Below are 12,767 nucleotides of genomic sequence, written 5' to 3'. Positions count from 1 at the left end.
TAACTCTAATTTTAAACTAAAAATATAATTAATTTTCAATATTTGAAATCAGCTGGTCTCAAGTCAGCCTGACAGCTCGGGGACCGTTCGGAAACCGTTATTATGTAATCTTTCTCTGGGACAAATATCCTTTACCTTTAAACAAGCAATTCTTGTATATTTATTTATATACGAGAAAGGATCTCGGAAACGGTTCTAAGGGGTCATCCATTAATTACGTCACACGAATTTCTAGGTTTTTTGACCCCTCCCCCCTCCTTGTCACACTTGGTCACATTTGGCAAACCCCTCCCCCCTAGTGTGACGTCACATTTTTTCTACGAAATCGTCAAATCGAATTAAGTAAGTACCTAAGTATTATTAATATTTTATCAAAATATTTTTGACAATATAAATATTAGTAATTTTATAACCCAAAACTGCTTAGGAAAGAAAATTAAAGGAATAAAAACGATTATCGTTTTAAAAACTTGTTATTAAAATGTACCGCGAATAAAATAATTTAAATAAATTTTCGGTTACTGATGAAGTTAAAGTGACGTCACAAAGTTTGTGTCTCCGGGGCCTCCCCCATGTCACAATAACGTATGCGCAGTGAAATTTGGACAAAGTTCAATATTATTTGAAATAAAAAAAACACCATCCTTTTTTAAAATAATTATGTTTTTATAATAATGTATATGTGACGTCTAGGTTCTGTTGTTGTATTGCGAGGTAATAAATAAAACTCAGTTGGTCAGGCATGTGCTCCGCGACCCGTCTGCACGCCATGACAGTTCACAACAGAATGTCGACCTGCAGGTAGTTCGCATTGCACTTTTATTGTGTAAACGTCACATCTCTTCCTTTTTATAAATGATTTATTTATTTTACATTATGCGTTAGCTATGCAACAATAGTTCAACCATCTCACATCTGTTTATCTTATAACTGCTAGGTTAATTTAGATTCTAATTCCGACTTACTGCCACCGGTCCGGAAAACAGCGTTAACCTCAGACCCGAGAAGAACCGGTGGAAGAAACTCGGCTAGGTGTATATATATTTATTTCTCAACAGTTCAACGATAAACATTTTTAACAATATCAATCTTGGAATATTTAGAACTCTTCCTAGTATCTCTCTCAGTTGCTTAGCGGTCAGCTGGAAGAGACCCCTTAAAAGGATAAGTTCATCTTTGTACATATTTATTATATTCTCTTTATAATTCTCTTATTGTTATGTACTTGTTTAGTGTAATAAAGTGTTTTAATACAATTATGGTTTTACTTTTACAATGTCAGTCCCTGTCCTTCTCCTTTTTGCAGTTTTGAGTCTGTTTTCTTTTATTCACATTGATAACTCGGGTTTAAATATCTTACGAGTTTAACCTTAATTGCTACATATTTTCTTTGGATGCTTACAATTTTCTAGGTTTTTCCATTTGCATTCAAGCTATGTACATGTTTCACACATTAATATCTATTTCAAGAGTTTCCAATAAAATTGTTACAAGCAGGTTGCTTTCTAATAACATCTCGTACCTGTACATTATTTATTGGCAACAGCCGTTTGCCTCAGTTTTACTTGGCTTGTTTGATAGGTAATACAGTATAATATATAGATAGGATGCAATTTATAATATACGTAAATGGTCCAATGTTAAATAAGGTAAAAAGTCTTACAAGATACACCACAACCTGTTTAGTTTTACTTGTGTATTGCCGGCCTAGCCAAGGTTACATTCGCCATCGCTTCGACAACGAAAAGCATTATGTCTCTCTATCACTCTTCGATATTAGTGCGACAGTGACAGCTGCGTTTCGATCGCTACGGAGCGTAAGCGATTGGTATCCCGGCTACGCGGCCTGGTATGATATTTACGCAACCATGATCTATACCTACCTACAAGTAGATTTCTATTACTCAGGTATAATGATGTAGGTACCTACATATTTGACCGTTATTATTATAAATTGCATTGGATTGGATATATTATTTTATTACCGTTTTTTAATTACAATACTTGCTGAATACAGATCAATACCTGTTCTGTTAATCTAGCAACTTACTGTTACTCATATAATGAATGAGATTATTTATGTCATGAAAACAACTCCAATACTTGCTTACTAATTGGAAGTTGATTTTAGCCTTGACTATAGTCTACAGTAGCCCTTGACTACAATATACAGTCTTAATTTGATCATGATTACAGTCACATTAATTATTATTATTTTTATAGACATTTTGTTTCCATTAGGTTCAATCATTTAAAAATATATTATAGAGCAAAACTAGCACTTGTGTATATTCATTTTCCTGCCTTGATTGTGGCATATATTGTTTAACTCTAATTATTTATATTTTACAAGGAACCAATGGAATGTCATTACCATGAACACGGTTTCACTTTACTTTATTATTTTTCCGTTGCTTTAATAAAACCCTAGGCCATTTTGGGTTTTCGTTCATATTTGGTACTAAGTACCGAAAGTACGATAATTATTAAACAACGACTTAAGTAAATCACTCTCTGATAATATATGTAATATAATATATGTACTCTTGAAAATATAAAGAGGTTCGATCTGCAACCTCAATTTACAAGGTTTGTTTGATTTGTTAATCTCAACCTCAATTTGGCAAACTGTAGTTTGGTGCAATCAAGATCACGTCTGGTCCTTAGGGTTTTATACGTACACAGTATAAATTTCCCTCTAACGTGCCTTTTTATTACACTTAAAACTCATGGCTATCTGGGTAATTGTCCGATATTGATGCCATCACTTTGGCAGTCCGTTTTACGAACTTGGTTACTATTTTCGTATGTGTATGTTTTCACGATTAGGAACAAGTCATATAGAAAGTAGCCCAGTGGGAGTGCAAGGTTTCACGCATCGCCACAGATTGGTACTTTGTTTTGTGATGTGAAAAACAGTATGGGTCACATGGTAGCAAAATTATTTTCACTTTGGGCGTTAACCCTTGAATCCCTCACTAAACTCAGTATTCCATTTTAGAATCCCTCGCTTCGTTCAGGATTCAATGTTCGCCGTCAGCGTCGCCGTAACAATAACATTTTGCTCCTTAGCGACATAGGTTGTGTTTAATTGTAGCACGGTTGCATCTGTTTTGCTTCGTTCCATTTTAAAAAAAACAAAATCAACCCTGAATTCTACATTATAGATTCAGATTTCAATAGCAAGTTCAGATTTTTCCTTGTATGGCTGGGCCCCAGGAGGGTAAGTGCAATATTACCCATCAGATTAACACAACAACATTGACAACTATAAATTCCCTTTTTGGAGAATTCTCGTATTGAGCTTAAGCTTTACGACAAATTTCACCGACAGTATCAGTTTGTTTACTTATTTTTCCTTTTTCATTATAGAAACAAGACCCAGATAATATATTATGCTCATTTGGTTAAATAATTTAAATGCATATCTAAGTAGCACGTAAACTAAGTAGAACATATTGTATAGCAGCATTAGCAGCTGATCTGTTGATTATTATTGAGTTTGACTCGAAATAAAGAGTACATTTATTATTTATTTAGGTAGATAACTTCCGGTTAAAAGTAATAAACCTTATTATGTGAAGTATTATTAAGCATTTGCCCTTAATTTGATACATTTGTGAGCTAATAATAAACTACAGCGAACCCAGATATTGTTTCAACAACCGTTAACGCAGACAGCACCACGTTGGTATACTTAGTTACCTATAATAAATTACCGGTGAACAGACATATTCAGCACTATACAGCAATATGCGCGACAGTTTATTTATTATACGTATAGCTTAATTATAGTTTTACACGCTTCCATAAATTCACAGTCGCTATAAAAGTTTTATTTCTATTTTATAATAACTTATTTTACCGTATTTGGCTTAATTTCTGTTCACCGACCCGTTTTTGGAAAGCTAAACGCATTAAATAGTATTTAAACTGAATAAGACGTTGGAATGTGCCCTATAGTAATACTATTTGCGTAAAAATAGTTTTTTTCTCGACCAAAATATAGTTTAAGTACCAGAAGTGTACCTTATAAAGATGTTTATGTGCTCAGAGCTATCCCTTCCCTTGAATGGAAAAATAATTTCAAACTGATCACTTTTTGTCGGATATTTAGCAACTACATCGGTTTTGTTTTCTTTTTCTTACGTTTTTTATCCTCGTCGCCATTGTGACGTCTAGGTTCTGTTGTTGTATTGCGAGGTAATAAATAAAACTCAGTTGGTCAGGCATGTGCTCCGCGACCCGTCTGCACGCCATGACAGTTGACAACAGAATGTCGACCTGCAGGTAGTTCGCATTGCACTTTTATTGTGTAAACGTCACAGTATATATCAAGGCTTAGTGTAAAAAATAGGTTACTCCCATGCGAGATGCTTTACGGCAGTTCTGTGGTACTTTGTCCATCGCTGTCGAAAACACAGATGTCGGCATTTTATTCAGCTCCGATTTTATTTTTCGAATCAAACTCTGTAGATTTTTGGGACGAAAATTATTGCAATATACTCGCCTCTTTAGATTTGCCCAAAAATCTTCTATAGGGCGAAGTTGCGGAACATTAGGTGGATTTGATGTCTTCGGTACGTATGGGATGTTTAACTCCGCCATTTTGCAAAGGGTTTTTTTGGAATAATGGCTTGAGGCTAAGTCTGGCCAAAACACTACATTTTCTCCTCTAATGGCAAACAACGCTCTATGTAGCGGTCGGCGTTCACAGCTAAACCTGACTCAAAGAATACAGGCTTAGGCATTCCGCGTCGACTGATGGCAAGCATAGCAAAACTTTTTTAGGAAATTTTGTATGCTCAACATATTTCACGTTCTCATCGGTTGGACCATTGGTGTTCTCAAAATAGTAATTGCCTTGCCACTCGTTTCCATCTAACGTGAAATATGACTCGTCATCCATAACGCAAGTGACATTGTTTTTAGCGTAAAATATTTCTTTGACTAATTTACACAACCGTACTTTCTGAGTGATTTCTTGGTTTTCAGAGACAGTGGGCTTAACTTTTCTACATCGCTTATCAATGCCCATGTCTTTAAGATATTTTTTAACAGTTTTGCCGTCAGTTTTAAATTTTCTTCCGAGCTCTCTATAAGACACGTCGGTGCGACACGGCCGGCCCTAATTTTCTTTAATCGAGCTCTCTCAGAAACCTTGCTCAAGCTGGAATAGTTTCCAGAACCAGGCTTTCTGGCAGTGGTTATCATCAAGGCAAAGGACGCCAGAATATTGTAAATAGTGCTTCGACTCTCACCCATTTGCACAAAATGTTCCACCACCTTTGATTTCGGCCATAGGGGATGGCTACTATAGAAATTACATACTGTTTGACGACGGCGTTCTTGTTGATTTACCATAATTACAAAATTAAACAACCAATTTTTATGAGACTTACCAAACTGATTGACAGATATATTGGCTTTACATTGACAACACATATTTTTTATTTAGATTTTTGTGTTTTTATATTTTATATAACAAACTTCGACCAAATTTCACTCCGCATACGTTATGTCACATTTTCTTGACCCCCTCCCACCCCCTAAACGTGTGATGTAATTAATGGATAACCCCTAAGGATTTCGATGAAATTTGCTATATAGGGGATTTCAGGGGTGAAAAATATCTGTAAGAAAACGCGCATTTTTGAATTTTTCTTTATGTTATCCGAAGAAAGCTCGGTCTCCCAGATATTTATCTGAATACGAAATAGAGACAGATATATATCTAGTTACTTACGCATGTAAGGGTTGAAATTTGAGTTTCTCCAGCCACTGAGCAAATTACGTACATGGAAAACATGTTATACATAATTGCAGAAAAACACAGACTATAGGTATTATTGTCTAAGTTCTTATAACAATGTTGAAGAGTCAGAGAGTGGTATGAAAATAAACCAGCATTACAGAAGCAGTTCAAATTCTAACCGAATAGAGCTGCCAATTGTTAGAATGTTTAATGTTCCTACATCAGTGATCTATAAATGTTTTCGGTTCCAACTCGTGTCATTTTCCACTTACCTGCTTCCTTAATTTTGTTTATAAAACTTAACAGGAAGTTGCTATTCCACCAGAACGAATATATACCTTTTAAGTAATGTACTATGATGCCAAATACCACCATCTAATTCAGCTGTGTACGATTTTTTCTTAAGGTGGCGACTGACGTGAGCATTTGCTCGATGTGAATATTCGTTAACGTTATCGTTTTCGTTGGTCTCGTCTGCTATTTCGACTCATGCGTCCTTTTTCTTCAGTATTGGCATTATACTCGTAGTCCTCTTCATGAGTAGGATCCCACAGTTGGGGGTGCTGGTCATATTTTTCATTAAAAATAAGAGAGTTTTTCTTGACTCCACTGCATTTTATGGAATGCCAAAATTCACGTCACATAAAATATGATAAAATGCAATAAGTGGCTTCCACGTGCGCTCGCGCTAGCGACTGACGTGTAATGTAACATTCAAAGGGATTCGCCAAAAAACCGACAGCCGGGTGGAGCGCGCTCGAGCGCTCGGCGCTCGCCATCGAGCTGCTCCGCTCACTGTACTGACGTGCCGAATATTCGACTTGGAACGCGCTCGCATCGAGCAAATGCTCACATCAGTCGCCACCTTTAGACTTTACACTTCTACGTTAGTAACTCTTTGATTTAGGTAATATTCATATTCTTTATTTGTAATATGTAAGAATATACAGTATTTTTGTTCTAAGACTATTATTGATGGTCAGGCACCGACGAGCACGGTACAAAGATCCAGCAAGCGGCCTCAAAAGTCGGACAAGCGCCAGCCGAGTATTGCTCATCAATCTCCGAGGAGTACCGCCGTCTCTTCGCAGAGTACAACGTGGAACACACAGACTTCGTCAGAACTACGGAGGATAGGCACAAGAAGGCTGTGGCACACTTCTGGGTAAGATCCTTTTAACGATGATCGAGGGAGTTTCTGGCTACGAATGCTACGATACGAATGTCTTTGGATCCTAATTTATTAAAATAAATTGTACCAAATGGCAAAACTAGTAACAAGCAAAACCTGTTTAACAATGCCAATGTGATGCCAATTTAGTCCAGTAAAATTGTGAGTATAACTGTTAGTAACTGTTGGTAAGTCCATCCCAATAGAACTTGCTAACTTTGTAAACAAAGGACGTAACTTTGTTTTGTCAGAGAAAGCTCAAGATGCTGTTGGAATTTTCTGTGATCTGTCAAAGGCATTTGATTGCGTTGATCACGAAAATTTAAAGAGAAAATTAAGCCGCTATGGGATAAAAGCTAGTGCCCTTGACCTGGTCTCATCGTACCTTTCGGATAGAACTCAGCGAGTAGTTATTAATGGAACTCAATCGGCGGGGTCCCCGGTAGCCCTCGGAGTGCCTCAAGGTTCAATTCTTGGTCCCTTCCTGTTCTTGGTATACATTAATGACTTACCAAAAGTTGTGCAAGATAGACATGATATAGTGTTATTTGCAGATGACACTTCCCTTATATTTAAAGTGGACAGAAAGGAAAATAGCTTCGAGAGCATTAATGACGCGCTATCTACCATTGTAAACTGGTTTACGGCAAACAATTTGCTTTTGAACGCCAAGAAAACCAAATGCATCAAGTTTACGCTACCTAACGTCAAGCAGGTAAATAACAGCAAGATTAAAATAAAAGGTGATACGCTGGAATTTGAGGACCGAACTGTTTTCCTGGGAGTCACTCTAGACTCCAAACTGCAATGGCATGCACATATAGGCACTCTAGCCGGAAAACTTAGTTCAGCAGCCTATGCAGTGAGGAGAATCAAACAGCTGACAAACGTAGAGACGGCCAGGCTGGTATACTTTAGTTACTTCCATAGTGTTATGTCTTATGGAATTCTGTTGTGGGGAAAAGCGGCAGATATTCAGACAATATTTGTGCTGCAAAAACGAGCTGTACGTTCCATCTATGGACTGGGCGCTCGAGTATCCCTAAGAGAGAAATTCAAAGAAGTTAACATTCTTACCGTTGCATCTCAATACATACTAGAGAATATTATGTATGTTCGGAAAAACATCCACGAATTCAAGGTTAACAGTGATATCCATAACTATAACACTAGAAACAAACATAAACTTGCTGTGCCCGCCCACCGCCTCCGTAAGGTTAGTACGTCTTTCGTCGGGAACTGTACACGTTTTTATAACAAAGTCCCCACTGATGTAGTGAATTTACCACTTCATAAATTTAAGTCGCACATTAAGCACTCCTTGTTACGTAAGGCGTACTACACTGTAAATGATTTTATAAACGATAGAGATGCTTTTAAGCCGGTAGCTTGATTTCATTAGTATAATAAGAATTAAATAAATATTGTTTTTTTTTACATTGTGAATTAAATATGCTAGTGTCCAGTAGAATTGACACATGAGACAATGATGTTCTCGCTTGATTATATTGTTTAATTTAATTTTAGTTTTGGACACTTGGAGACCTTATACATCTCTAAGTACATATTTATTTATTTGATTTTTATTTTTGATTGTACATACTTACCTATATTTTTAATGTTTTTGACACTTAGAGACCTTTACATCTCTAAGTCAACTTAGGCTAGTAATTATGTGAAGCTATATTACTGTCTTTTTATGTAACATATGAGCACAAAATGCCGTGTCTTACAGCTACATGTTATTACTATTTTAATATTAATATAGGCCGGTAGCTTGAACATGTCATGCTCGCTTAAAAGTCTTTGCTTACGGTGGCGTTGTTGATCGGGTCGCCACTTTCCCGAATGAAGGTTGAGGGAGGCGATGGCTGAGATACGCGTCATACTCGTGAACGGGTGCTGTTTGTGGAGACTGGTCTGTTAAGCTAACACGAGCTATTATACTTAGTAACTTTTATTAATTAATTACAGTGAGACGCCTCATTCTGTTCTCGTATGTTTCTTTTCTTTTAATGAATGTATTAATTATACAGGATATTGACTCTTGGAGACCTTATACATCTCTAAGGATAACTTGATAAACTATATAATCTTATAGTTCTGACACCTAGAGACATTTACACCTCTAAATATTATAGATTTTTTTTGTGTGTTTTTTTATCTGTATTTTGTATGTAATTCGACATTAAGAGACCATATACATCTCTTAGTAATTGTAATACGTTAGATTGAATTGTTAGTTTTATTTTATAAAATTGTTGATGTTATTATTTTTGCTTTTATGTAAATTCAATGTTGACGTGTAAAAGTGCCCTTGTGGCCTATTTGCTGAATAAATGTTGATGTTTGATGATGTTTGATGTTTGTCACTGTTTCTCCTTGAATTTTCACATCATCTCATCAAACACCATTGAAACACATACACTATACACTATTAAAGCGGTCGTTACCGTAAAATACAACAATATATAACTGTATCTTGGATATTTCATTAAAAGTTTAAAATGGTTTCATAAGTTAGGTTATTAGGCCCTGATGTAATGACGTTTTTGTTTCTTTTACATTCTACAATTGTCTATCATGGTGTTGAAAAAATACCTAAACTAGGCTTAATAATTTGGATGAGGTCTGGTTCTCCAAGAAAGGAACAAATCGGGTATTTGATCTTAAGTAGAAATAATTGAAGAATAGCGAGTCACAATGGAATGCAAAGTACTTTGTAACATATAGACATTTCATTAGTAACCATCGGGTAAATGGCTTCTCGGCGTTGACGTCAGTGAAATTACTGGCCAAGGTCGGAGAAAAACTGTCACGGTAGCACAAACAAGTAAAAGTAACAAGCAAAACTGTCGCCAATTGCAGTTAATGGATCACAATTTATATTACCTAGTAACATATTACATGTAACTTTATTCGTATCTATATTGGACGAGTAGAACTTTTTGATTAAAGTTTTTAATTTGTAATTATCTATTTTGCCAAAGACATGACTATTGGAAATTTTAAAAACACCTAAACAAAGTATAAAATCATGCGTTTATCACCAACAATATAGGCAATTCATCATACAAATATTGGTTATTAATATATATATCGCTCGCGACGCATCCTCGCACATCTCTGAAGGAAACGTAGTCTAAAGTAGGCCAAGTGGCACTTTAAATGCGTCCCATGGTAAGTCTCGGTCTCGCACAGTATAGCGAATATTAGGGGGCCCAAGTTTTTTTTTTATTTAAGCCAATTGGTCATAAATTTTTTTCATGCCAATTTCAAAACGTTAATGTTGTATTGTAGAAGGAGCTGGTAGAGGGCGGTCACATCTACAAGGCCGTGTACTCCGGCTGGTACAGCGTCAGCGACGAGAGCTTCGTGCCCGAGGCGCACACGAGGGAGGTCGTGCAACACGGACGGAAGGTACCACTCCTCTTTGTAAGGATATGTTGTATTGTAGAAGGAGCTGGTCAAGGGCGGTCACATCTACAAGGCCGTGTACTCCGGCTGGTACAGCGTCAGCGACGAGAGCTTCGTGCCCGAGGCGCACACGAGGGAGGTCGCGCAACACGGACGGAAGGTACCACTCCTCTTTGTAAGGATATGTCGTATTGTAGAAGGAACTGGTCGAGGGCGGTCACATCTACAAGGCCGTGTATTCCGGCTGGTACAGCGTCAGCGACGAGAGCTTCGTGCCCGAGGCGCACACGAGGGAGGTCGCGCAACACGGACGGAAGGTACCACTCCTCTTTGTAAGGATATGTCGTATTGTAGAAGGAGCTGGTCGAGGGCGGTCACATCTACAAGGCCGTGTATTCCGGCTGGTACAGCGTCAGCGACGAGAGCTTCGTGCCCGAGGCGCACACGAGGGAGGTCGCGCAACACGGACGGAAGGTACCACTCCTCTTTGTAAGGATATGTTGTATTGTAGAAGGAGCTGGTCGAGGGCGGTCACATCTACAAGGCCGTGTACTCCGGCTGGTACAGCGTCAGCGACGAGAGCTTCGTGCCCGAGGCGCACACGAGGGAGGTCGCGCAACACGGACGGAAGGTACCACTCCTCTTTGTAAGGATATGTTGTATTGTAGAAGGAGCTGGTCGAGGGCGGTCACATCTACAAGGCCGTGTACTCCGGCTGGTACAGCGTCAGCGACGAGAGCTTCGTGCCCGAGGCGCACACGAGGGAGGTCGCGCAACACGGACGGAAGGTACCACTCCTCTTTCATTAACACATTTAGTGCCGAAAACCCGACTATCGGATATTTTATAATTTCGTTGCCAGGCCGGACGACCCGATAGTCGGAATCGTGGTACTACTGCTTTATATGACGAAGTAGTTGTGGGCTGGTGCGGACGTCCCAACCCAAGCAAGTCGATGCTTCTTGTTTTCTATAATACAGCGTGTATTCAACCCTTAGTCATACTCTGCAAGGTGTTTAAGTTGCACCTAATGCTAAGTAAGTTTTAAGAAAGGAATGTTCCCCAAAATGCGCCATTCATTTAGTTACTATACCTAGTCTGTAATTTATACTCGACCATCAGTATCACCTCAATGATGATATTGTACCAATTTTGTTTTATAGTTCAATTTTGTTCAGATCGGTTGGGCCAACTAGGGTAATCGATCTGTCTTATAAATATCTGTGCTATCTGCTATAGCAAGGTGGTGTATTGTTACCCCCTTATTCATAAACGTTTACTAAAGTTGACAAGACGATAATAATCGTTTGTTCCTTTCCATCATACCAATACGTCAGAAAGGGACAAATGATTATTATCAACTTGTCAACTTTAGGGCCCCCCACATCTAGCGTCTTTCGAGCGTCGGCGTCTACAACTCTATGGCCGCTGCTCGACGGAACGTCGACGCAACTGCGCAGCGACGTCATTTTCCATAGCGCTGACCAGACGCCGACGCTCGAAAGACGCTAGATGTGGGGGGGGGCCTTATGAGTATCCGGTGGTGTGCAGGTGAGGGTGTCGGCGGAGTCGGGGCACGAGGTGGAGTGGACGGAGGAGCCCAACTACATGTTCCGGCTGAGCGCCTTCCGGGAACATCTACAGCGGTGGCTCAAAACAGGTACACACCAATATCTGTGTTTCAGAGCACCAGGACTCCACAGAGGTGTTAGTTACATACTTAAATATAGGTTATAAACTATATAAAAATAAATATTTGTCGTAAATCTCTTCTTCTTCCTCGTTCCCTCAATGCTGAGGATCGCGACCACATGCAACGTCTCTCCATTGATTGCGGTCATAAGCCAAGTGGACGCGCGGTGCAGGCTGCCGCCACTCGTCTTCTTCATGGCGTCAGACCATCTCTTACGAGCCCCACCCTGAGCGTGTTTGCCATTCATTCGCCCCAAGATGATACACTTCTCCATATCATGCATTGGTGATCTCATAATGTGTCCGAAAAATCTATGGGTTCGTTCATGGCATGCTTTGGAGAGCCTTGTGGTAATATTGAGTTCTTCCAAAATAGAGATGTTAGTTCTTCTAGCTGTGCAAGGTATGCGCAGCAGTCTTCGCCAACACCACATACTAAAAAACGAAACTAAATCTAAGAATACGGTACTCCTTTGACTTGTTGAGTCCGGACTCGGAATATAGGTCAGTAGTATTTTTCCGCAATCGATTGTATCAACAAAAACTCGAATGTTCGGAGGTATGAGTTGGCCAAGGGAGGAAGTGTTGTGACAATTTACCCCCTTATTCATAAACGTTTACTAAAGTTGACTAGCTGATAATAACCGTTTGTCCCTTTCCATCATACCAATACGTCGGAAAGGGACAAACGATTATTATCGGCTTGTCAACTTTAGTGTTAGTGTTTATATT

General features: G+C 38.7%; 1 protein-coding gene across 1 annotated transcript in view; it reads left to right on the top strand.

The window, feature by feature from the left end:
• LOC134675035 (methionine--tRNA ligase, mitochondrial) overlaps positions 1-12,767 on the top strand; it is a 30,282-nt gene that overhangs the window by 6,772 nt on the left and 10,743 nt on the right. The window contains exons 3-5 of the mRNA XM_063533182.1: positions 6,739-6,920; positions 10,227-10,346; positions 11,895-12,003. Coding sequence (XP_063389252.1) covers positions 6,739-6,920; positions 10,227-10,346; positions 11,895-12,003 — 411 coding nt within the window. The remainder of the gene's footprint in view (positions 1-6,738; positions 6,921-10,226; positions 10,347-11,894; positions 12,004-12,767) is intronic.

The sequence above is a fragment of the Cydia fagiglandana genome, chromosome 21 (assembly GCF_963556715.1).
Source record: "Cydia fagiglandana chromosome 21, ilCydFagi1.1, whole genome shotgun sequence".
NCBI classification, from domain to species: Eukaryota; Metazoa; Arthropoda; class Insecta; order Lepidoptera; family Tortricidae; genus Cydia; species Cydia fagiglandana.
This window is presented reverse-complemented; position numbering and strand designations above follow the sequence as displayed.